The sequence below is a fragment of the Dunckerocampus dactyliophorus genome, chromosome 6 (assembly GCF_027744805.1).
Source record: "Dunckerocampus dactyliophorus isolate RoL2022-P2 chromosome 6, RoL_Ddac_1.1, whole genome shotgun sequence".
NCBI lineage: Eukaryota > Metazoa > Chordata > Actinopteri > Syngnathiformes > Syngnathidae > Dunckerocampus > Dunckerocampus dactyliophorus.
The window spans coordinates 4,865,001-4,889,243 of NC_072824.1; the positions used below are offsets into that span (position 1 = coordinate 4,865,001).

The 24,243-nt window shown below is 41.4% G+C and overlaps 1 protein-coding gene across 1 annotated transcript in view; it reads right to left on the reverse strand.

Annotated features, from left to right (window-relative positions):
• LOC129182335 (voltage-dependent calcium channel gamma-2 subunit-like) overlaps nucleotides 1-23,372 on the reverse strand; it is a 69,405-nt gene extending 46,033 nt beyond the window's left edge. Inside the window, exon 1 of the mRNA XM_054778324.1 lies at nucleotides 22,857-23,372. Coding sequence (XP_054634299.1) covers nucleotides 22,857-23,067 — 211 coding nt within the window. The 5' untranslated portion in view covers nucleotides 23,068-23,372. The remainder of the gene's footprint in view (nucleotides 1-22,856) is intronic.
• Between the last annotated feature and the right edge of the window lie 871 nt (nucleotides 23,373-24,243).

A 24,243-nucleotide genomic window follows, 5' to 3' on the forward strand; every position in this document is an offset into this window, starting at 1 on the left:
TCTTAACTGTTTGACTTTATTCTTGTCAAATGTCTGCTGTTTTTTTCATTTCTGCTGTTACGTTCAGTATTTTTCATCATTTTCTTCTCATAATATTCTCACTTTATTCCCATAATATCTTCACTTTATTTCCTTAATATAATTTTTCCCAATCCTAACGTACAACTTTATTCTTTGTTTTGTGTGTTTCTCATAATATTAGGTCTTTTTCTTTTAATTATATCATTTTTCTTTCATATTTCAGCTCTGTGCTACTAAGATCACATTCTTTTTCCTCATTTTATGACTTTATTCTCGTAAAATTGCGACTTTTTCTTGTTAGAATATGCCTTTTTTCTCCTAACATTTTTGCATTATTGTCAAATTTCTTCCCATAATATTTTTATTCTGACTTTTTCACCCCCAAACCAATTTTCCAAGAATTACAACTTTATTTTTAGTCTTTGTTTTGATTGTCCCCCGGGTTGTTGGTGCCAGGTCCGCACATTGGACGCCCCTGCTCTAAAGTCACAAAAAAGTTTGAATTTGAACCACAGCTGCACACGACGACACACAAAACCTCAACGTACGTCACAAATCTTCACTATTTTTTTTTCACTGAAATTAAAAAATATAATAAAACAAATAAATAAAAACGTAAAATGTTGGAACCTCTTACATCCATCGAGGTGGTCCAATTCGGAATTCAGCCAAACTTTGTTGAACTATACGCCCCACAAATCCCCATCAGGAATTAAGTCAAATGTTAGCCATGCTAGCGTAGCTATGTTAGCTACAGCGCTAACATAACATGATCACATCATGCTAGGTTGGTGTCTTTGCTGAAGAAAAGCTAAATGATCAAACTTACAGCTCCCACGTCTGTAGCTGGCTCGCGGATTACTTTAAGATGCGTAGCAAAGCCTGTTTTTCTACACAGCTTTCCTCTGTCAAGTGGTGGGCGTCGTAGGCATAGATTTACGAGGTATTCACGAGTACTCACGAGTAAAGTATTATAGTATTTAATTAATGGAACGGATATTGAAAAAGTGGAAGAATATAAATTCCTTGGGGTTATAATAGATGAAAAAATGAGTTGGAAATCTCATATTAAATATATACAGCAAAAGGTGGCGAGAAATATCTCTATATTGAATAAAGCAAAATATGTTCTTGATCAAAAATCACTCCACACTCTGTACTGTTCCTTAGTATTACCATATTTCATGTATTGTGTGGAGATATGGGAAATAATTACAAAAGCAATCTTCATTCACTCACTGTACTGCAAAAAAGATCTGTGAGGATCATTCATAATGCCAAGTATAGAGAACATACAAACCCTTTATTTTTAAAATCACAGATATTAAAATTCGCAGATTTAGTACACTTTCAAACCGCTAGAATAATGTATAAAGTTAATAATAACTCGTTACCCAAAAATCTAATCAAGTATTTCTCAATCAGAGAGGAGAAATATGATCTTAGAGGAAAATTAAACCTAAAACATTTATATGCGAGAACTACGCTGAAAAGCCACAGCATTTCCGTGTGTGGAATTAAATTATGGAACGGATTGAGTAAAGAACTCAAACAATGTACAGAGATGAGCACATTCAAAAAACAATACAAGCAGTTGATGTTTGCTAAATACAAGGCAGAAGAGTCCTGATTGTTCTGTCAGGTTTGTTATTTTATTTTATTTATTTTTTTATTTTCTATTTTATTTTATTTTATTTTATTTTATTTTTTATTTATTTAATTAATTTTTTTTTTTTTAATTTATTTATTTTTATTTATTTATTTATTTATTTATTTTTATAATTTTCTTTGTTGTGTTTAAAAAAAAAATAAAAAAAAGCTTTGTTCTTATTTATTTATTTATTTATTTAGTATTGTCATCATTATTATAATTATTATGAATGTTCTCTCCTTTTTTTGGGGGGGAGGGTTATCCCACCGTTATCTATTATGTGTTATCCTGACTATCACTGAAAACATGACATGGAATCCAGGAAGTGAACTACATGTACTGTACTAGATGTAGAATGGACGGGGGGTAGGATTAAATAAGCTTTGCTTCTTCCTACTCCCTTTGGACATGTGGAACTGTCAAAGAATGATTCACGAGATGTATTCCATTGTAACCTTCATGTTCAAATAAACTAAACCAAACCAAACCAAACCATAGTATGTGAGGATTCCAGTGTATGAAAAACATGTGGTTGTCCTCCAAGGGTAAAAAGTGCGGCCACGGTGTTCATGCCAATCCCTATCCGCCTTGCAAGAGAGGGATCATTCAGTTTCCATCAAGCAGAACAATCCCAGCTTCCCCACAATCGTCTCGTTCTACATTTCACACCTCAGCGGGCTGCCAAGTCGTCGCTACGTTTCCCGTCCTGCGTTCCTCGGCGCGCCAACACGTCGCCCACGCCAACACCCCGTGTCGTTTCTGAATAGTTCATCAAAAAAGTCGCGTTTGTGGCGTGGAGGACATTTGTGAGAACGGGAAGACACAGCGATGCTTTTTTTTTTTTTACATTCTTTAGACACTTTGTCATCTACACATGACCCACTTTGCAAAAGACCCTAGAATTTGTCACAGAAACCAACAAATACAGCAGTTTTCTTCTAATTATGGGCCTGCAAGCCCATCTTATTATCCCTCATACTGTTTTGTTATTACCTCATTCTGATGCAACTAATGCTGGACCAACTGTCTCCATCGTAGGTAGTTTGAAAACAGGCCGCTTGATTAGGAACACCCCCTCAGCCCATACCGTGTGAAGACCCCCCACATATGTTATATGACTGGATATGTCTCGGTCGGGGAGGGAGTCCTATGTATATTTGGCAACATTCTGTGTAACCATGGCAACATTACTGACCAACAAAGTTGAAAACGGGACACTTGATTAGGAACACAAAATGTGAACGTTTGAAATGCTGCTGCAAAGTGAGTCCATATTAATCACTGAATCCAAAAGAAGCGATTTAAAGATGGTGTTATTGATAAAAGACACCTTCCTGCGTGGCGGAGGGACATTTTCACGGAAGACATGACATGTGGACAAAATCACGTTAAAAGGACCTCCTAATGAGGCAAGCGCAGAAGAAGTTTATGGGGCGGGAAGAGCGAGCGCATGGCATCTCCACAGCCAAACTTTCCTCTTCGTCCAGATGTGACGTCGTGTAACTCGCAGCTGCCCGTTTAACGGCGTTGGTGGCGGTGTTACGTCTCACGTGAGCTTAGCGGTGGCTATATTTCTGCTTGAAAGCCTCTCCGCCGCTACAAAAAAGGCTTTGATGCGGTGCTGAAAACGCTGAAGAGGCAGCTGTGAGGATGTTTAAAGTGGACCCGTGTGACCATTTAGGTCTGAATTAGTTTCTGACGCTGACCTTGGATCAGCTGCAGCCTGCAAGGAAGGCAGGTAGGAATGAAGAGCCACTCACCGATGGGTTGTTGTGAAAACACACACATCCACCATCATCAGACAATTACCGAAGTGTCCCTGCTTGATGGCGGCCAATCTTGCTCAGATTTGAAACACACGTGCTTGTCAGTCCCCTAAAGGTGCGTACCACATTTCACCCTGATTGGCCGAAACATCCTAAGGTTACAGTGAGTGCTTTGTAAGGCGCGTTGAGCGGTGGGAGAAATTTCAAGTCAATCCGACTTACGGGGTTTAATAACCGCGCCACCATGTGGTGTTTTAAAAATACAGTCATTTAAAAAATATATTTTTCAAATTTTTGGGGGGGGAAAAATGTTTTAATTTTAATTGAATTACTGTAAAATAAAATAACATTTTAAATAAATGTCATTTTGGAAGAAATGTAGATAAAAAATGCATTAAAAATGAAACAATTATAAACAAAATAATAGATGAATTTTAAAAATGTAATACGTAATTTTAAATACATGTCAATTTTAAACAATTTTATAAATTTTAGAACAAATGTAAATAAAAAAAAATATTAAAAATAAAACTATTATAAACAAAATAATCACTGAATAAAATAAATGTCAATAAAATAAGTAAATAACATTTCATTCATTTTGGAATAAACATAGATAAAAAAAGATTAAAAATAAAACAATGATAAACAAAATAGTAAATGAATAAAACATATTTTCAATACAGGTCAATGAAATAGATGAATCCAAATATTTTAAATACCTATAATATTTTAAATGTCAATATAAATAAGTAAATGTTAATAAATTAAGTAAATGTTAGAATAAATGTAAATTTAAAAATATATTACAATCAAACAAATTAAACAAACAAAAAAAGGAATAAAATACATTTATCTTTATGTGTCAGATTGTTTAAATAATGCAAATAATAACCACATACACGTAATAAATGAGTTAAGGTAAATTATAAGCACACGGCACCCGCAGTAACACTGTCTGCATGCATGTTATGTAACATTACTGAAGAATCACTGTGTCAGAGAACAGCATCAGCGAGGGGTGGGCGGGGGGGCATGTTGGCTAGTGGGGGTGAGGCGCTGACCCAACATGTAATGAAAGAAAGTGGAGGGAAAGTAAAGACCAGTGGACAGGATGACATGAAGCCAGTGCAGCGGGGGTGGGGGGTGGGGGTAGGGGGGTGGTGTTTCGGGGGCAGTTCAAATGTGGGGGGCGGGCAGACAATGAATTGAGGCAAAACATTTCAACTATAAATAACTGAGTTATTTGCAGCAACACTGACGGCCCTGCTTCCTTTCCTCACGCTACCTCCTTCCCCCTGCTCCATCCTTCCTTCCCTCCTCACTGATGCTGACGCTCTCACCCCTCAGGGGGCGCCAGTGAGCGACCACCCGACGCTTGTGACCTTCATTGAACGAGTGGAGGCAGGAAAAAATGTTAAAACACAAGAAAGGTGACTGACAAGCACGTGGCTGACGTCTTTGCAGGGACACCTCAACGATTGTCCATAAGTCACTGAGCATTTGTCTAATGATTATAAAACTTGGAGAATATCCGTAGTTCAGGGGTGTCCAAACTGTTTCCAGTGAAAAATGAAAGGATGCAACTTTGCCACTTTGGTATTTTGTAAAGATATGCTAAGAAGTGATATTTATTTCAAGAAAAAACTGCATCTCAGCTTTGTCATATTTGTGAAAATGTCTTTTATTTCTATGAACTTGGGTCTTTGCCCTTTTTTCTCTGTTTGCCGGATCATGACTTCATAATATTATGAATCTTGACTTTATTCCCATAATATAACTTTTTCCCCAAACCAATTTTCTAAAAAATAACACCTTTATTTTGTTTTGTTTGTTTCATATAATATTTCAACTTTTTTTTTATTCCGTTTTTTTTAGATTTCAACTCTGTGCTACTAAAATGACATTATTTATCCTTATAATTACGAGTTTATGACTTTCGTTTTATTAGAATACAACTTTTTTCATTTCTTAAAAAAAATTCCAGCTTATTCAACGTTTTTCTTGTCAATTTTCTTCTCACAGTTATGACTTTATTTCCATAATATTTTGACTTTATTCTCGTAGCATTATAACTTTTTCCACAACTTCATTTACCAAAAATTTCAATTCTGTTTGTTGTTTTGTTTGTTTAATATAATATAATATTATAATATAATATAATGTAATAATATCATTATTATAATATTACGATGTCAAAAGAATAACATATTTTTTCTTTAAGATTTCGGCTCTATGCTACTACAATGACATTTTTTTTTATGCTCATAATATTGCCACTTTTTACGACTTTGTTCATTTCTTTTTTTTGTTAAATTTCCAACTAATTCAGCTTTCTTATTGTAACTTTTCTTCCAGTAATTATGACTTCATTCTCATAATATTTCGACTTAATTCTCATAACATTATAACTTCTTCCGGAACCTAATTTCCCATCAATTAAATTGTATTTGTTGTTTCACATAATATTAAAATAATAAAAAAAAGGTATATATGATACTAAACTTAAATTAGTTTTTAACTTAATATTACAACGTTAAAATTACGACCTTTTCTCTCTTCATTCTTGTAAAATTACTGTCAATTTTTCAATTTTTGGTGTTTTTATTTATTTATTTATTTATTATTATTACTTTTCTTGTTAAATTATATTTTTAGAATGTGCCGCGGGCCAATAAGAAACCAAAGCGCACTTTGGCCACCCCTGCTGTATGCCATTATAAGCATTATCAACACAACCCATAGGGGGCGCCACTAGCATCCTTTAGAAAGTGTTGCTTAAAAGTTGGTCCGGCATCCTTGAGCAAGCTTCGCAAAGCCCCAGCTGGTCCTGATGCTGCGTCACCAGCGTTACCGTCCTCCCATGGTGATATTCACAAACGTGTCCACACAGAGACCAGTTTGTGTCTTTGTGACCCGCTAACAGGGTTTATAGGCCATCAGCGCCGGTTGCTATGGACCTATGTCAGCCTTTGAACAGCCGTTGCTATGCAGCGAGCGAGCGAGTGAGCGAGCGAGGCAGCGCAAAGAGCCAGAGGCTCATGCAGTGGATGAGTCATTGCCCCTCCCCCCACCCGGACCTCCCTTCACTCACACATGTACCCCCCTGTGTTCCTTACACACACACACACACACACACACACACACACACACTTGGTCATGTACACAAACAACGGTGCACCCCCCGGTGGTCTGTCAAACATGGCTGACGGCACACACACACACACACACACACACACACACAATGCAGACTTATTGTAACCTGTTGTGATGTGTGCACTGTAGCTGACACGCCCTCCGCTACGCTCGGCGTGTGCATTGCGGGTCGGAAAATCTGAACGTCAGCGTTACGTCGCGGTCCTCCCTCGCCGCGCGCTGCAATAAAGGCGCTTAATTCCCTCCATCAATCCAGCCTCAAGTGAGTCGATGGACAAATTAAGCGCCATTAGGATCAAATTAAGATGAGTGTGGATTCACCGTGTCATAAAAAGGCGGCGGGATGAATAAGAGCGTAAACACGTCATTGCGTTTGCACACGCTCATCGCTATCAGCGCTAACGGCCTCATACTCGGCTGTGTGCTCGTAAAAACAAAAACACAATGGCCATGATATTTACTAACCATTTGGAGTAATGTTAACAAGGTCTTGTAGTACCAATTTGTTCCTGAAGAGGAGACAAGGTGGTAAATTTGGACAAAAACCCCATCGGATGTCACAATTTATTAATTTTTTTACATTAGAGGCATTGATGATACCCTGGTATAATGAAGAATGTGGTGGTTTGTGCGAGGGCCCATTTATTACTGCTAGCAGCTTTAAGCAATGTCCGCAAGTGACAGCTATAGCCCGCTAATAGAGATCACGTTTGGACAAAAAACTCCATCAGGCTCCCCAATTGTTTTTTTTACATTACTGGCACCCTGGTATGGATTGTGTTGAAAATACTTTGACGATGATAGCCTGGTGTGATGAATCATATGTGGATACACTTTGTGCGAGGTCCTATTCAATGCTGCTTGCAGCTTTAAGCAATGTCCGCAAGGGACAAATATAGCCCCCTAATACAGGTAAAATTCCATAAATCAGGAGACCTCACACTAGATACCTGTGGGCGGATGAAAGACACGCTAGCATACATGGAATACAGATATCCTTAGAGACAAATACTCAATGGACAATTAGTTAGGTTTTTCTTGATGGCGGCCATGTTTGTCAATCAATCCTGCTCACATTTCACACACATGTGCTTGTCAGTCCCCTAAAGGTGTGTACCAAATTTTGTGGCAATTGGGCGAAACAGCGGGTGTTTTGTAGAGCGGACGGTGAGAAATTTCAAGTCTGGGGTTTGATAATAGCGCCACCATGTGGTGTACTTGTGGGGAAAAAAGTATAGCACAGGCAACACAGTAGGGGTGTGTGTTTTGACACAGTTTCACGCTTCTGTGTGCAGTGCTTCAGGAGTACAGTAATCCCTCGTTTAGGGCGGGTAATTGGCTCCAGACCCGACCGTGATAAAACGATTCCTTATTATAAATGGAATATTTTTACTAACAAAATACATACAAAACCTGTTTACAACCTACTAAAAACATGTTTTAACATGATTAGAGCCCTCTAGAGATGAGATAACTGTCACGCTTCGCAGGACAGGAGCGTGTACTTCCTGTCCTGCGCCATTATTCTGGCAAGCGATGCTTCCGGGGTGGTGGAAGGAACTGCCACTCCACGCCTGGTGGCCGCACAGCTGCGGTCAATTGTAATCAGTGACAGTTAAAAGACCAGCGCTGTCGTATGCGCCGCGCTGGTTCATTGTTGTTGTCGTCATTTCCATCGTTGATTTTTCCGTGCTGTCACCTACCTGTTTATAGTTTGTATTATCTTTCCCACAGAGTTCCTCTGTCACTTTTAGTTTGTTCCTGTCCTGTGCAATAAAATTACTTTTATTTTTGCACTTCGCCGCCTTCTCTCTGCACCCTGGGGGTCAACCTGCCGACAGCTTCAACGTATCGTGACAATAACACCCCTATAGTCACCTTTACACTCCTATTACCCAATATAGAAGACATAATCAGAGAAAATCATCTATTTAAGACGTAAATAAAACTCCTGTGGTGTCGCAGTAAATGTGTTACAGAGCAAGTAGAGGATGACAGACAGGAAGTGACGTTGGGGGTTTTAGCTTGTTGTGGGCTACGCCCGCAAAGGTAGCCCGTGTTATTGTTTGAAAATGGATAATTTTGGCAAAAATACCTACAATTTGCTTAAATATGCATAATTTATGGGTAACAATACGTCATATTCAAGCTTGTATTAGGAAAAACTGATATAGAGCGAAGCCGCGAAATTTGAAGTGCGATGCGGCGAGGGATGACAGTAGAAAGGTTCCCCAATCGGGTGTCCTCATTTTTTCACACGACTGTATCTCCATTCTGCAAGCGTGTGCTTGTTCGATTCGTCCTCCCCGAGAGGGAAGTGGATTTATTGACTTTGCCGAGTCGTGAGAAGCGCTGCTCACGTTTTGTCAGCCAATATTTAGAAATAGGTCGTAACCGTGTGATTGATGTCGCACGGTTTCCTGCACCGGGCGCCTGGAAGCCAAGCCAGGCAACCACAACGATGCCACAAAGCCTGTGAAGCACTTTTGACTGTAGAATTGTTTCTGTACTTATTAATACGAGATCATAGGAACATTTTGTCGCACAACAAAACATCACATTACTTCCTAATGACCACAATGTCCACTAAAAACATTGCAAATGTGACTTTTTTTCCCTTTTATGTATGCAGCTCTCACTGGGAAAAGTTTGGACACCCCTGGACGACTGCCTTTCATTTTTATATTTGTCCACCAGAGGGTGCTGCTATTTCCCATTCAAAGCATGCAGCAAAATTTTGCAGTATTTCATGCAAGGATGCCAGTGAGTATCACTGTTCATGTTTGGGGTTTTTTCAACAAAAATGTTTGGTCATTATGAACTCAAGTGTGAGTTTTTGTTTTAAATCTGACATTCTAAAAAAAATAACGTGCATGGAAATTAATCATTTTCCGTGAGAAAACTGACTTATGTATAAATATCCATCCATCCCTCCATTTTCTATACCGCTTCTCCTCATTAGGGTCGCGGGGGCATGCTGGAGTCTATCCCAGCTGATTTCGGGCGGCAGGCGGGGTACACCCTGGACTGGTCGCCAGCCAATCAGAGCTTATGTATAAATAAATAAATAAATATTTATTTATTTTATTGTATCTATATACACCCTGGTCAAAATCTTAAGACCAGTTGAAAAATAGCTAGAATTAGCATTTTGCACATTTGGATCTTAATGAGGTTTTAAGTAGAGCTACAATATGCAAAAACAAGAAGGGGAGTGAGACAAAAAGCATTTTGAAAAAGTAACTTATTGAAAACAACAATTAAACTGAAATAGGCTGTTTATCAGCTGATCAAAAGTTTAAGACCACAGGCTATAAAAGCCAAAATCTGCTCAAAATGTTCATGTTATATCAGGAGTGTATAATATATTGACAGCAGTTTTTGGGAAGCTGGATGGAATTTTGTCCGTCTTAACGTCAAATTGGTAACCCTATCATTTTTAAGTTTTCTGCATTCGGAGGTCAATATACTCCAGATCAAAAGACCAGTTGAAAAATTGCAAGAATTCCCATTTTGCACTGTTGGACCTTAAGGAGGTTCAAAATGCAAAAAGAAGAAATGGAAGTGAGACAAGAATTTTTTTGAGTAAGCAATTTATTGCAAACAAGCATTGTAGTGAAACAGGCTGTTCATCAGCTGATCAAAGGTTAAAGAGCACAGACTTTAAAAGGCAAAACTTTGGCAAAAATGTGGATTGAATGTGATTTAGTGGTGAAGAAAGTTTTATTCTCTGATTAGAAAAAAATGTAAACTTGACGGTCCTGATGGCTTCCAACGTTACTGGCATGACAAGGAGATCCCACCTGAGATGTTTTAGACATGACACAGTGGAGGGGGCGCCATCAGGATTCTTCAATGGAGCAATGGAGCTTCAGGTTGTGCAGGGGTGTCAAATGGCAACTGGCTGTGTGGAGATATTACAGGGGGCATCCCTCGTGACTGAAGGCCCTCATCTGTGTGGTAATGACTGGCTTTTTCCACAGGACAACGCTGCACTTCACAAAGGACTTCTTCCAGATGAGTAAGCTCACTCTTTTGGACCATCCTGTGTGTTCCCCTGATCTAAATCCAATGGAGAACATTTGGGGATGGATGGCAAGGGAAGTTTACAAAAATGGACATCAGTTCCAGACAGTGGACGCCCTCCGTGAAGCCATCTTCACCACCTGGAGCAACATTCCCACTAGCCTCCTGGAAACACTGGCATCAAGCATGCCCAAACCCATTTTTCAGCTGATAACAAGAATGGCTCAGCTACTCATTACTCACTCCTTTGTTCAACATTTTATTTCTATTTTAGGGGTGTTGGGGATTTTTTTCAGCTGTGCTCTTAAACTTTTGATCAGCCTATTTGACTTTAATGATTGTTTGCAATAAATTGCTTGTCTCACTGCCATGTCTTCTTTTTGCATTTTGAAGCTCTACTCTGAACCTCCTTAAGATCCAACAGTGCAAAATGTACATTCTTGCCATTTTCCAACTGGTCTTAACATTTAGATCAGGAGTGTACATAGTAAGCGGGTGCCTTTCATCCTCTCCCTGCTTTATTGTTCCGCATGATTCTGCTGACTCGGCGCCCTGGTTCAAGGCTGATTAATCTATTGATTATTCACTCACTTGTTGAGTCGGTAGAATGTCAAAATTATCGAGCGACTGTTTGTCACACGAAGGCCAAACGAAGACATCTCTCCTCCTCCGCCTTGGCGCGAGCAGGCCTTTAGGACGACGGTCACTCGTTGGAACATTTTGGAATATTTAACAACCAACATGGCTGACAATCACAAACCAGCTAGAGAGGCTTCCTGGTTGCCACGGTTATTATGACTGACCTACATGAATACCAGTAGTTTCACCATTGACAGGTTATTTCCTCCCTGCGATGATACCAGGACGATCCAGCGGGGGCGCCACGCAACAGTCGCCACGACAACGCTGATTAGTCATTGACAAACAACAATGACTAACATCTTCTGAAGGTGGGACTGTGCCGTCTTCATGCAAAGCACCTCTCTCGCTCGCAAAAGGATGATTAATGGGCCACTATGGAGTCCTCCAGAATGTGGGTAGGATCCAAAAGAGAGGAAGAAGAGAGCGGGAGGGGGGTTGCCGCATCCCAGCTCTCAGCGTCCCATTAAGTCTGGCAGGGGTTTCCCGACAAGCAAGGAAGCGGAAGGGCTAGCGTGTCGCTCTGCTACTGTTTGCAAGCTTTGTGCTGCCGTTTTTCATTTGTTTGTTATTCTTGTGATCCATTTCGCTTGTTAACCACCTCATAATCATGGAAATGAATAGTAATCAATAGTAATGAACACTGTCAATCAAAAGCAAGCATCTTAACTCGTCCATAATCAAAACTAATTTGAATACATGATGAAAATGTGTTTCATTTCATTACATGTATTTTGGTCAACTGGAGTGTGTGTGTGTGTGTGTGTGTGTGTGTGTGTGTGTGCGCGCGCGCTGCAATGTTTTGACTCACTGCTGAGTCTATCATCAGTAATCAATGTCTCATATAACACGCACACACTCCTGACTCATGTCGCTTACAAAGAACACCATCAGTGTCTGCTCATTTACACTACTACTCACTACAAGTACACACTACACATACTCGGAGTACCACTCACTCCGTTTGGCTCCTGTGGCGGCAAGACCACAGTCAGCACCTTCCCACCGAGCGTTAACGATGTGCCGACGACACTTGACCTCACACACGCCCTTACTACTACGCAACACGCTACTGCACACATGAATCAACAACACTTCACCTGATACACACACTCATTACTACACAACATGTTGCTGCACACGTGAAGCGACGGCACCTGACCTGATACACACTGCTGTTACTACACAACACGCCACCGCACACGCACACATGAATCGTTACTGTACACGTGAAGCAACAACACGTGACCCGTAATGTTACTACGACACAACATGACGCTATACACATGTCTCAATAACACACTGTTGTGCACACAAAGCAACAACACTTGACCTGACACACACTCTTACTGCCACGCAACACGTTACTGTACACATGAAGCTACATGGAGGATCTTTGACTCGTGTTTTTGCACCAGGCCAATAAAAAAGCAGCAGAGGGCTGCGGTCATATAGAACAGGGGGGCCCATTACGTCAATCGCCAGCTACCGCTTGGGTCGATCGCATAAACGTCACTTTGTCTGATGTCACGTGACATCAGTCAGCTGACATTAAGCTCCCCTCCGCATTCGTTCTTGCGCCCGCGCGGCGTTTAAAGCTATCATCTTTATTATTCCGATTATGGATGAACTAACTCAGCGGTAAGATGTCTATATCTATAACTAAAGTTATCTGTTCACTTGTAGCGGCTAGTTACGTAGAATAAAAGTATTGTTTACTGGCTTTGCTTGGCGTCATGAACTCTACTACAGAAATCAGTGTTTTCTACACGTTGGCTTCTTAAACTATTATTTCATGATGACATTAAAAATGTGCCCATTGGTGAAACCTTTTCAATATGTTGCCTTGACTTGGGCTGCGATTGTCTTTTGCATCATCATTTTAAATTCTTGTATATGCTAATGTTTGATAGCAAATGCTAACTGGATGTAATACATGAACTGTGTGTCCTAATGAACGTTACATAGCTAATTTGACTGACATATTACCAGTACTCAGGTTATGTACACAACTATTTAGGAGTTATGTTATCTATTATATTATCTTTATTTCCTTATTGAAGTGAATTATGATAGCAACTACTTTGATGACCTGTAAACTTTGACAATGTGAATGTGAAATACTAATCATTCATATTTACAATAGAATTTCAGAGTTTACTGGTTACATTTTGTATATGTTATATGTTTTATAGAAAGAGGAAGATCATTTTGACTTGTACTTCCTGCATCCCTGATATACATGTATAACATACATAAGTACCTACTCCTATTTTACTTTATAAATATCGTAAATATATATATTTTCTATATAGTAGGACGTAGATCTTTGGGACTTTTAAAAGTAGCTTGCAGGCTAAAAAAGTGTGAGCACCCCTGACATAGAGGATCTTTGAGTTTTCTTTTTTTGAAATTTTGCAGTAGGTGCTTAAAAACAGCAGAATGGAAACTGGTAAGGTGTGGTTGTCTCACAGCATCAGCATGAACCAGGAAGTGTCCTATCAAGTGTACCTAATGATGTGGCCAGTGAAGAGTGACAAAAGGTGTGATAAAGCTTGGTGGACTCATACGCTGGTTTTTTTGTTTTTTTTAATGGTGTAATAGACGTTCTGGTCTGTCAGCACAGCTTAGATAGACTTTAACCTTGTGAGGTTCACTGACTTCAGATGTACGCTGTAAGAAAAATGATGAAAAGTCAAATGGAGTTCTACTCCACACACACACACACACACACACACACACGCACACCTCATTCCCAGAAACATATCTGCTGTCACACACGGCGAGCAGCCATGATGGAGATTAATAGCGGCACTTAGTGCCCGCTGAGCTCCACCTGTCACGGCCCGCGCCCTCGGGCCCACTCCGCTCCGCCTCAGAGCCAGACTCTACAACCCGGGGGCCAGATCCATCACGGAAGACCGCCGTCGAGTGGATCTCTGGACCGCTGACGGCCGCCATAGGTCCCCGAGGAATGTCGGTACTGTCGGGTTAATGCAGACTCTCGTCCGTTACATGGACACTTTACAAGCTCTCATGTATCAACTATTCAAATCTAAACAGCAGAACCGCCTCCATGCTCTATATTTAATACCAGTAACACAGTCTCGCTTTTTTTTACACTTGACAGCGCGCCTTTGCCATCAAAGTTAATGGTGTGTTTTATAGTTGTTACTAGTTCACTTCTTGTTACACTTGCAATGCAGTTTGACCCTGGAACAGACTACTCTCAGGATTTCCTAAGGGTCAAAAACACACCATTCCTTCCTGTTAGTGCAAGATCCTCGTTGATTTTGATGATGTCATCAATTCATCATCACACCACGCCCACATTTCAGTCCGCCACGGCTTGCACCACCCCCACACAGGCTGCACCTCCCATTCCACGCAATCAGATTCCATGTAATTAGTTAGTCTGTATCTCACCGGCTCCTCAATTGTAGCTTTAAATATAAGTTAGCTGCGACGACAGCTGCTAACGCAATTAATGTCATCGCCGCAACACACACACACACACGCACGACAACGGGAACGATCCCGACTGCGTGGGATCGTGACTGGTGGCGCGGCAACACGAGCAAAGTGTGACACTGCATTCAAAGCTGGCTTAATCATTGGACGTGCTAAAGATGTGGTAAAGATAGCACAGCCTGCACGGGGGGGGGACGGGCCACTCCAGCCTCGGCTTCTTCTCAGCCAGCGCCTTTCATGGCTTTATTGTGTTTGGTCACACGATATCACATGACCAATCAGGATCACACTGCAACCTGGCGAGGTCACATGGCATCAGGTGACGGTCAGAAACATCCTTCATTCATTTTCAAAGTAAAGTACACACTTGGATCATCTTTGACTGGCATTTTTGCTGTCGGTCCTTCAACACAGCAGAGCGCTCCTGGCATATACAGTAGAGGATCTTTGACAAGCTTTTTTTTTTGCAGTATATTCCTAAAAACACCACTGCACTCTTGTCATATATAGGATCTTTGACTGCTGTTTTTTTTTTCAGTAGGTGCTTCAAAACCAATGCTCCTGTCATATAAAGGATCTTCAACAAGCTTTTGCTGTTGTCCTTAAACACAGCAGGGTGCTCCTGTCTTATACTAGAGGATCTTTGACTAACATTATTATTTTTAGTAGATCCTTAAAAACAGCAGAGCGCTCCTGACTTATAGACATAGACTTCTTTGACGACCTTTTTTTCAGTGCATCCTTTAATGCAGCAGAGTGTTCCCACCTTATAGGAGATCTTTGACAACAGCTTGTCTTATAGAGGATCTTTGAGTAGCAGTTTCGTTTTTACTTTCTTCTTAAACACAGCAGAGTGCTCCTGTCTTATAGGAAATCTTTGACAAGCATTTTTCTTTGCAGTAGATTCTTAAAAACACTGCGGCACTCTTGTCATATAGAGGATCTTTGACGACCATTTTTCTTTGCAGTAGATTCTTAAAAACACTGCGGCACTCGTCATATAGAGGATCTTTGACTAGCATTTTTTTTTTAAAGAAGTTTGTTTAACACAGCAGAAGCTCTCCTGTGTTCTAAAGGATCTTTGACATGAATTCTTTAGAATTCTTTCTTTTCAGTAGATCCTTAAAAACACCACAGCACTCCAGTCTTAGAGGGTCTTTGACTAGCATATTTTTTAGTTGCTCTTAAACACAGCAGAGTGCTCCTCAATAATAGAAGATCTTTGACTAGCATTTTTTTTTGGTAACCCTTAAACACAGCAGAACACTCCTGTCTTACAGAGGATCTTTGACTTCAGGTTTCTTTTTTACTTTCTTCTTAAACACAGCAGAGTGCTCCTGTCACATAGGAGATCTTTGGATCTTTGACAAGTATATTTTGCAGCAGATTGTTAAAAACACTACAGCACACTTGATGATGGTTTTATAGTTGCTCCTTAAACACAGCAGAGCGCTACTGAATTATAGAGGATCTTTGACCAGCATTTTTCCACCTCGTTACTCCTTAAACACAACAGAGCGCTCCTGTCTTTTCAAGGATCTTTGACTTGACTAGGTCTTTAAATACAGCAGAGCGCTCCTGTCATAGAGAAGATCTTTGACCACCATTTAAAAAAAAAAAAAAAAAAAAGTTTTGCAGTAGATTCCTAAAAAAAACAGCACTCCTGTCACATTGTGGATGTTGGACTAGCGTATTTGCAGCAGATCCTTACAAGCAGCAGGGTGCCCCTGTCATATAGAGGATCTTTGACCAGCATAACCATATTGTGTTTGAATGTATGACTTTCTTGATGATATTTATGTATTCATCCATTTAGTGAAGTAAAAAGGTTCGACGGAGGCTTGCATAGACATGATATCAAAAATAAAAATACGGATGAAGGGAGAAAAAGTGATTTGTGTTTGTCAGTTGGCAGACTAATTCCTGGTTAACGAATGAACAGACGGGTGGCGCCATGACACTTCTGGGGGGTGTTTGTCGGGTCACAGTCTCACCGCCTTGTTGACATTGGTGTCATTTGCGGCTTGTCGCCGTGAAAATAGCGCATTTCTTCCATGTTGCGATAACACAAATGATACTTTTGACCATTTTTTGTTGTTGAATTTTCTGTCTTTATGGGAACTCAAACCCTGGTGGGTAGTGATGTGCGATACCACTCATTTTGTTTCTGATCCAATACTCAAATTCAAATCCAGGCTGGTATCGTCAATACCGATCCTATACTGATACTTTGTGCAAATCCACCAAATGTGTCTGTTAAATGTAAAACGGTAATGTTTCATATCATAGCATAAAGAATCCAAGACATTAAACCTTGCCGCTTCGCTTACGCGTTACGCACTTACTCAGGCGGAAGAAGAAGTAGTTCCCACCAATCACATATCATTTAGACACGATCTCAATCATTGACTTACTTTCCAGTCTTCCTCGTCATCAAATACATTACTTCAAACGACCCAAGTATCAAAAGTATCAACAGTTTTGATCTGGGAATCGATTTTCGAGCATGAAGAGCTGGTATCGGAAGTATCCATACTTCAGTATCGACCCACACGTCACTACTGGTGGGGGGACAAAGTCATGGAAACCACTTCTGGTTCTTAGAATCCCTCTGCTAACTGTAACAGCCAACTAGTTAGTGTTTGCCCTACTAGTTATTGTGTGCCCTACTAGTTACTGTTTGCCCTACAAGTTACTGTTTGACCTACTAGTTACTGTTTGCCCTACTAGTTACTGTTTGACCTACTAGCTACCGTTTGACCTATGCTGTTTGCCCTACAAATTACTGTTTGACCTACTAGTTACTGTTTGCCCTACTAGTTACTGTTTGACCTACAAGTTACTGTTTGCCCTACTAGCTCCCGTTTGACCTATGCTGTTTGCCCTACAAGTTACTGTTTGCTCTACAAGTTACTGTTTGACCTACTAGTTACTGTTTGCCCTACTAGTTGCTGCTTGACCTACTAGTTACTGTTTGCCCTACTAGTTACTGTTTGCCCAACAAGTTACTGTTTGCCCTACTAGCTACCGTTTGACCAATGCTGTTTGCCCTACAATTTACTATTTGACCGACAAGTTAATGTCATGGAAACCACTTCTGGTTCTTAGAATCCCTCTGCTAACTGTAATAGCCAACTAGTTAGTGTTTGCCCTACTAGTTATTGTGTGCCCTACTAGTTACTGTTTGCCCTACAAGTTACTGTTTGACCTACTAGTTACTGTTTGCCCTACTAGTTACTGTTTGACCTACTAGCTACCGTTTGACCTATGCTGTTTGCCCTACAAATTACTGTTTGACCTACTAGTTACTGTTTGCCCTACTAGTTACTGTTTGACCTACAAGTTACTGTTTGCCCTACTAGCTCCCGTTTGACCTATGCTGTTTGCCCTACAAGTTACTGTTTGCTCTACAAGTTACTGTTTGACCTACTAGTTACTGTTTGCCCTACTAGTTGCTGCTTGACCTACTAGTTACTGTTTGCCCTACAAGTTACTGTTTGCCCTACTAGTTACTGTTTGCCCAACAAGTTACTGTTTGCCCTACTAGCTACCGTTTGACCAATGCTGTTTGCCCTACAATTTACTATTTGACCGACAAGTTAATGTCATGGAAACCACTTCTGGTTCTTAGAATCCCTCTGCTAACTGTAATAGCCAACTAGTTAGTGTTTGCCCTACTAGTTATTGTGTGCCCTACTAGTTACTGTTTGACCTACAAGTTACTGTTTGTCCTACTAGTTACTGTTTGACCTATGCTGTTTGTCCTAATAGTTACTGTTTGACCTACAAGTTACTGTTTGCCCTACTAGCTACCGTTTGACCTATGCTGTTTGCCCTACAAGTTACTGTTTGCTCTACAAGTTACTGTTTGACCTACTAGTTACTGTTTGCCCTACTAGTTGCTGCTTGACCTACTAGTTACTGTTTGCCCTACAAGTTACTGTTTGCCCTACTAGTTACTGTTTGACGTACAAGTTACTGTTTGCCCTACTAGCTACCGTTTGACCTATGCTGTTAGCCCTACAAGTGACTGTTTGACCGACAAGCTACTGTTTGCCCTACTAGTTACTGTTTGCCCTACTAGCTACCGTTTGACCAATGCTGTTTGCCCTACAAGTTACTGTTTGACCTACTAGTTACTGTTTGACCTACTAGTTACAGTTTGTCTTACTAGTTACTGTTTGCCCTACTAGTTACTGTTTGCCCTACAAGTTACTGTTTGCGCTACTAGTTACTGTTTGACCTACTAGCTTTGTTTGACCTACACTGTTTGCCCTACAAGTTACTGTTTGACCTACTGGTTACTGTTTGCCCTGCAAGTTACTGTTTGCCCTACTAGTTACTGTTTGCCCTACAAGTTACTGTTTGACCTACAAGTTACTGTTTGCCCTACTAGCTACCGTTTGACCTATGCTGTTAGCCCTACAAGTTACTGTTTGACCTACAAGTTACTGTTTGCCCTACTAGCTACCGTTTGACCTATGCTGTTTTCCGTACAAGTTACTGTTTGCCCTACAAGTTACTGTTTGACCTACTGGTTACTGTTTGACCTACTAGTTACTGTTTGCCCTACTAGTTACTGTTTGACCTACAGTTACTGTTTGACCTATGCTGTTTGCCCTAATAGTTACTGTTTGACCTACAATTTCCTGTTCGCCCTAATACCTACCGTTTGACCTATGCTGTTTGCCCTACAAGTTACTGTTTGCCCTAATAGTTACTGTTTGGTTTTGGTTTGGTTTAAACAAAACAAAACAAAATAACAAACCTGACAGAACAATCATTTTGATAATCAAGACTCTTCTGCCTTGTATTTAGCAAACATCAACTGCTTGTATTGTTTTTTGAATTTGCTCATTTCTCTACTTTGTTTGAGTTCTTTACTCAATCCGTTCCATAATTTAATTCCACATAAAGAAATGCTGTGGCTTTTCAGCGTAGTTCTCGCATATAAATGTTTTAAGTTTAATTTTCCTCTAAGATCATATTTCTCCTCTCTGATTGAGAAATACTTTATGAGGTTTTTGGGTAACGAGTTGTTCTTAACTTTATACATTATTGTAGCGATGTGAAAGTATACTCAAACCGCGGTTTGACCTTCAAGTTACTGTTTGCCCTACTAGCTACCGTTTGACCTATGCTGTTTGCCCTACAAGTTACTGATTGACCTACTAGTTACTGTTTGCCCTACTAGTTATTGTTTGACCTACTAGTTGCTGTTTGCCCTACTAGTTACTGTTTGACCAACTAGTTACTGTTTGACCTACTAGTAACTGTTTGCCCTACTAGTTACTGTTTGTCCTACTAGCTACTGTTTGACCTACACTGTTGCCCTACAAGTTACTGTTTGACCTACTAGTTACTGTTTGCCCATCAAGTTACTGTTTTACCTACTAGTTACTGTTTGGCCTACTAGTTACTGTTTGACCTACTAGTTACTGTTTTACGTACAAGTTACTGTTTGACCTACTAGCTACTGTTTGTCGTACTAGTTACTGTTTGACATACAAGTTACTGTTTGCCCTATTAATTACTGTTTGACCTATGCTGTTTGCCCTACGAGTTACTGTTTGCCCATCAACTTACTGTTTGACTTACTAGTTACTGTTTTACGCACAAGTTACTGTTTGACCTACTAGCTAGTGTTTGTCATACTAGTTATTGTTTGACCTACAAGTTACTGTTTGACCTACAAGTTACTATTTGCCCATCAAGTTACTGTTTGCCCCACTAGTTACTGTTTGCCCATCAACTTACTGTTTGACTTACTAGCTACTGTTTGACTTAGACTGTTTGCCCTACAAGTTACTGTTTGCCCTACAAGTTACTATTTTCCCATCAAGTTACTGTTTGCCCAACTAGTTACTGTTTGCCCTACAAGTTACTGTTTGCTCTACTAGCTACCGTTTGACCTATGCTGTTTGCCCTACAAGTTACTGTTTGCCCTACAAGTTACTGTTTGCCCTACAAGTTACTATTTTCCCATTAAGTTACTGTTTGCCCAACTAGGTACTGTTTGCCCTACAAGTCACTTGTTGACCTACTAGCCACAGTTTGACCTATGCTGTTTGCCCTACAAGTTACTGTTTGCCCTACAAGTTACTGTTTGCCCTACAAGTTACTATTTTCCCATTAAGTTACTGTTTGCCCAACTAGGTACTGTTTGCCCTACAAGTCACTTGTTGACCTACTAGCCACAGTTTGACCTATGCTGTTTGCCCTACAAGTTACTGTTTGACCTACAAGTTACTGTGTGCCCTACTAGTTACTCTTTGCCCTATGCTGTTTGCCCTACTAGTTACTGCTTCACCTACTAGTTGCTGTTTTCCCTACAAGTTACTGTTTGACCTACATGTTACCGTTTGACCTACAAGTTACTCTTTGGCCTACTAGTTACTGTTTGACCTACGCTGTTTGCTCTACTAGTTAGTGTTTGCCCTACAAGTTTCTGTTTGACCTCTAAGTTACTGTTTGCCCTACTAGTTACTGTTTGACCTACAAGTTACTGTGTGCCCTACAAGTTACTGTACGACCTAGGCTGTTTGCCCTACTAGTTGCTGTTTCACCTATGCCGTTTGACCTACAAGTTACTGTTTGCCCTACTAGTTACTGTTTGACCTACGCTGTTTGCCCTAATAGTTAGTGTTTGCCCTACAAATTACTGTTTGACCTACAAGTTAATGTTTGCCCTACTAGTTGCTGTTTGCCCTACTAGTTGCTGTTTGCCCTACAAGTTACTGTTTGCCCTACTAGTTACTGTTTTCCCTATGCTGTTTGCCCAACTAGTTACTGTTTGACCTATGCTCTTTGCCCTACCAATTACTGTTTGACCTACTACCTGCTGTTTTCCCTCCAAGTTACTGTTTGACCTACAAGTTACCGTTTGCCCTATTAATTACTGTTTGACCTATGCTGTTTGCCCTACGAGTTACTGTTTGATCTACAAGTTACTGTTTGCCTTACTAGTTACTGATTGACCTACTAGTTACAGTTTGACCTACACAGTTTGCCCTACTAGTTACAGTTTGACCTACACAGTTTGCCCTACTAGTTACGGTTTGACCTACTAGTGACCTACTAGTTTAACGTACTAGTTACGGTTTGCCCTGCTACTAACACCCTACTAGTTAGTGTTTGACCTACTAGTTACTGTTTGATCTACACTGTTTGCTCTACAAGTTACTGTTTGCCCTATTAGTTACTGTTTGATGTACTAGTTGCAATTTGACTTACTGGTTGACTTACACTGTTTGCCCCGCTAGTTACTGTTTGAACTGCTAGTTACTGTTTGACCTATGCTGTTTTCCCAAATAGTTACTGTTTGACCTACAAGTTACTGTTTGCCCTACTAGCTACGGTTTGACCTATGCTGTTTGCCCTGAGTTATTCAGCATGACTGCTGGGGAAAAGAGAGGCTAGTGGTTAACTTGAGTTGGCACGGTACTATACCACTGCAAAGTGTTAATGTAAACAAATGTGTCACATTGATTATGCTGAACACTCCAAACCAAATGGAGCACCAGGATGTCTAAATTTGTGTCCCCGTAAGGTACAATCCTCACTAATGTCCCCTTACAGGACTTCATAGTGGACTCCGAGGGGGCTCTTTGTACATTTTACTTTTTTTTTTTTTATATAGTTTCAGGTGTGGTCCCAAAGTGTAAAAGTGTTAGGAGTACAAAAGTAGAACCTTGAAGTGTGACAACAGCAATGTGCCATAGTTTCTGCTGAAAGTAAATGAAGAACTGTGCCACAATAATAAGGTCCATATGCATGTTCTTGGTGTCTAGGGACATCTAGGGACCTCAGAGAATGCATCCCTGGTGTCTCTTACTATGCCTGAGTAAAGTGGAGCAACCAAAGGACAAATGTGAAAGGTCTAAATTTTGGGTAGCGCCATGCTACCAATGATGTGGGCCACACTGATGCGTGTATCACCTTCAGCAAGCCCTCGACTGCAAACGCACCAAATTTGATAGAAATGGAGCAAAGGACAAAGCCTCCACAAAGGCTTTAGTTGGGCGGACGCTGAGCTGGAGACACGCCACCTGCACGCTGATGGTGGACGGACGGTCATGTGACCTAGGACACCTTGCAAAGTTGACAGCGACTGATTGACAGCTCACCTTCCAGGCAGCAGGTCCTCCAGAGGCCCGAGTGCGTCATCACCTCCTCGTTCTTCTTGCTGGTCTCGTTCTCGTTGGTGCTCTTGATCTTGCAGACGCCGCGCGAGTACAGCCAGTAGTCCGTGCCCACGGCGATGGTCATGAGGCTGAACGCAGCGAAGGCCCCCACCGTGGTCAGCAGCATCTGAACTCCGCGGTCAAACACGCCCATGTTGCCGCATTCCACGAAAGGGGGGCCCCCTTTCCTCTTCACGTACAGGAAGTAAATATTTGTGAGTTTGCGTCGCCACGCCAGCTCGGAAAATGGGGGGTGGGCGGCCTGGGGCAGACGGCGGTGGTAGCGGGGGGCCGCTGGGGGGGCGGGGGAATTAGGGGAGCTCGGGGGAAATCGTATGGTTGGTTTTGGGGGGGGCACTGACCAGGTGAGAAATAAGATGAGCGCGTTTGAGGGTGGTGGTGGGGAGGGGGGGCGGTGTTTGTCCTGGGGGGTCAGGCGCAGGTCAAACTTTGAGTCCTGAAAGTGGAACAACTAGTGACCCAAAAAAGCTGACTGTAGGTCCCACAGGAGAGGCGGTCTGGGATGGAGGCCTACTTTGTGGACTTGGAAGGCCAAACAACGACGGACTCCAGAAGCGACTTCCCCAGCTTGGATCCTCTCCTCCTCTTCCTCACACTGGAGCTGATCTGTCTGCTAACTCGAACCAGAACACGTGCATGGGTTCTTACGGATGAGGAACCCCCACACGGCTGCTTTGTATTCTTTCGACGTGGAGCTGGCCTCGGTAACGGCAGAAGCGCTGCTGGTTCTGGTCGGTATGGGACTACCTCGACGCCAACATGAGTGAACGACAGATCTCCAGCATCTCTGAAGACATCAGGTGTCACATTTGAGCCCACCTGGTCCAGAACATGTGAAAGAAGATCTTACACGGAGCACCGGGTGCTGGATGATTTTAAATCATCTACCACAGGCATTTTCTTCTCAAAAATAAACCAAGCATGGACGCCCCTCAGCATATATCAGAGATAATCCAGCAAAAAGGAGGGGAAAAAGAAGGTTCTGGAGTTCAAACAGCTTGCTTAGTTTTCCTTCCTCCTAAAATTCTGGTCCCAGTTTCCATACGTGCTGCCTGGACCTTGCTCCGGCGTCAGTGCGGCTCTGCTACGCGGAGAAGGGCGCATCCAGGCGGAGAGCGGGCCGAGTGTCGGCGCTCATGCAGCCGCGATGGAGCGAGGAAGACGCGGGGCGACGGTCGTTGCTTCCCGGCGTGCGTGACCCGCCTTCCTGCAGCATCCAGGCGCTCCTCAGTCGGTCATATGACGTCCACATGCACGCATCACAAAACCAGCTTGTCGTCACATCCAAATCATCCCAGCTCTTCTTCTG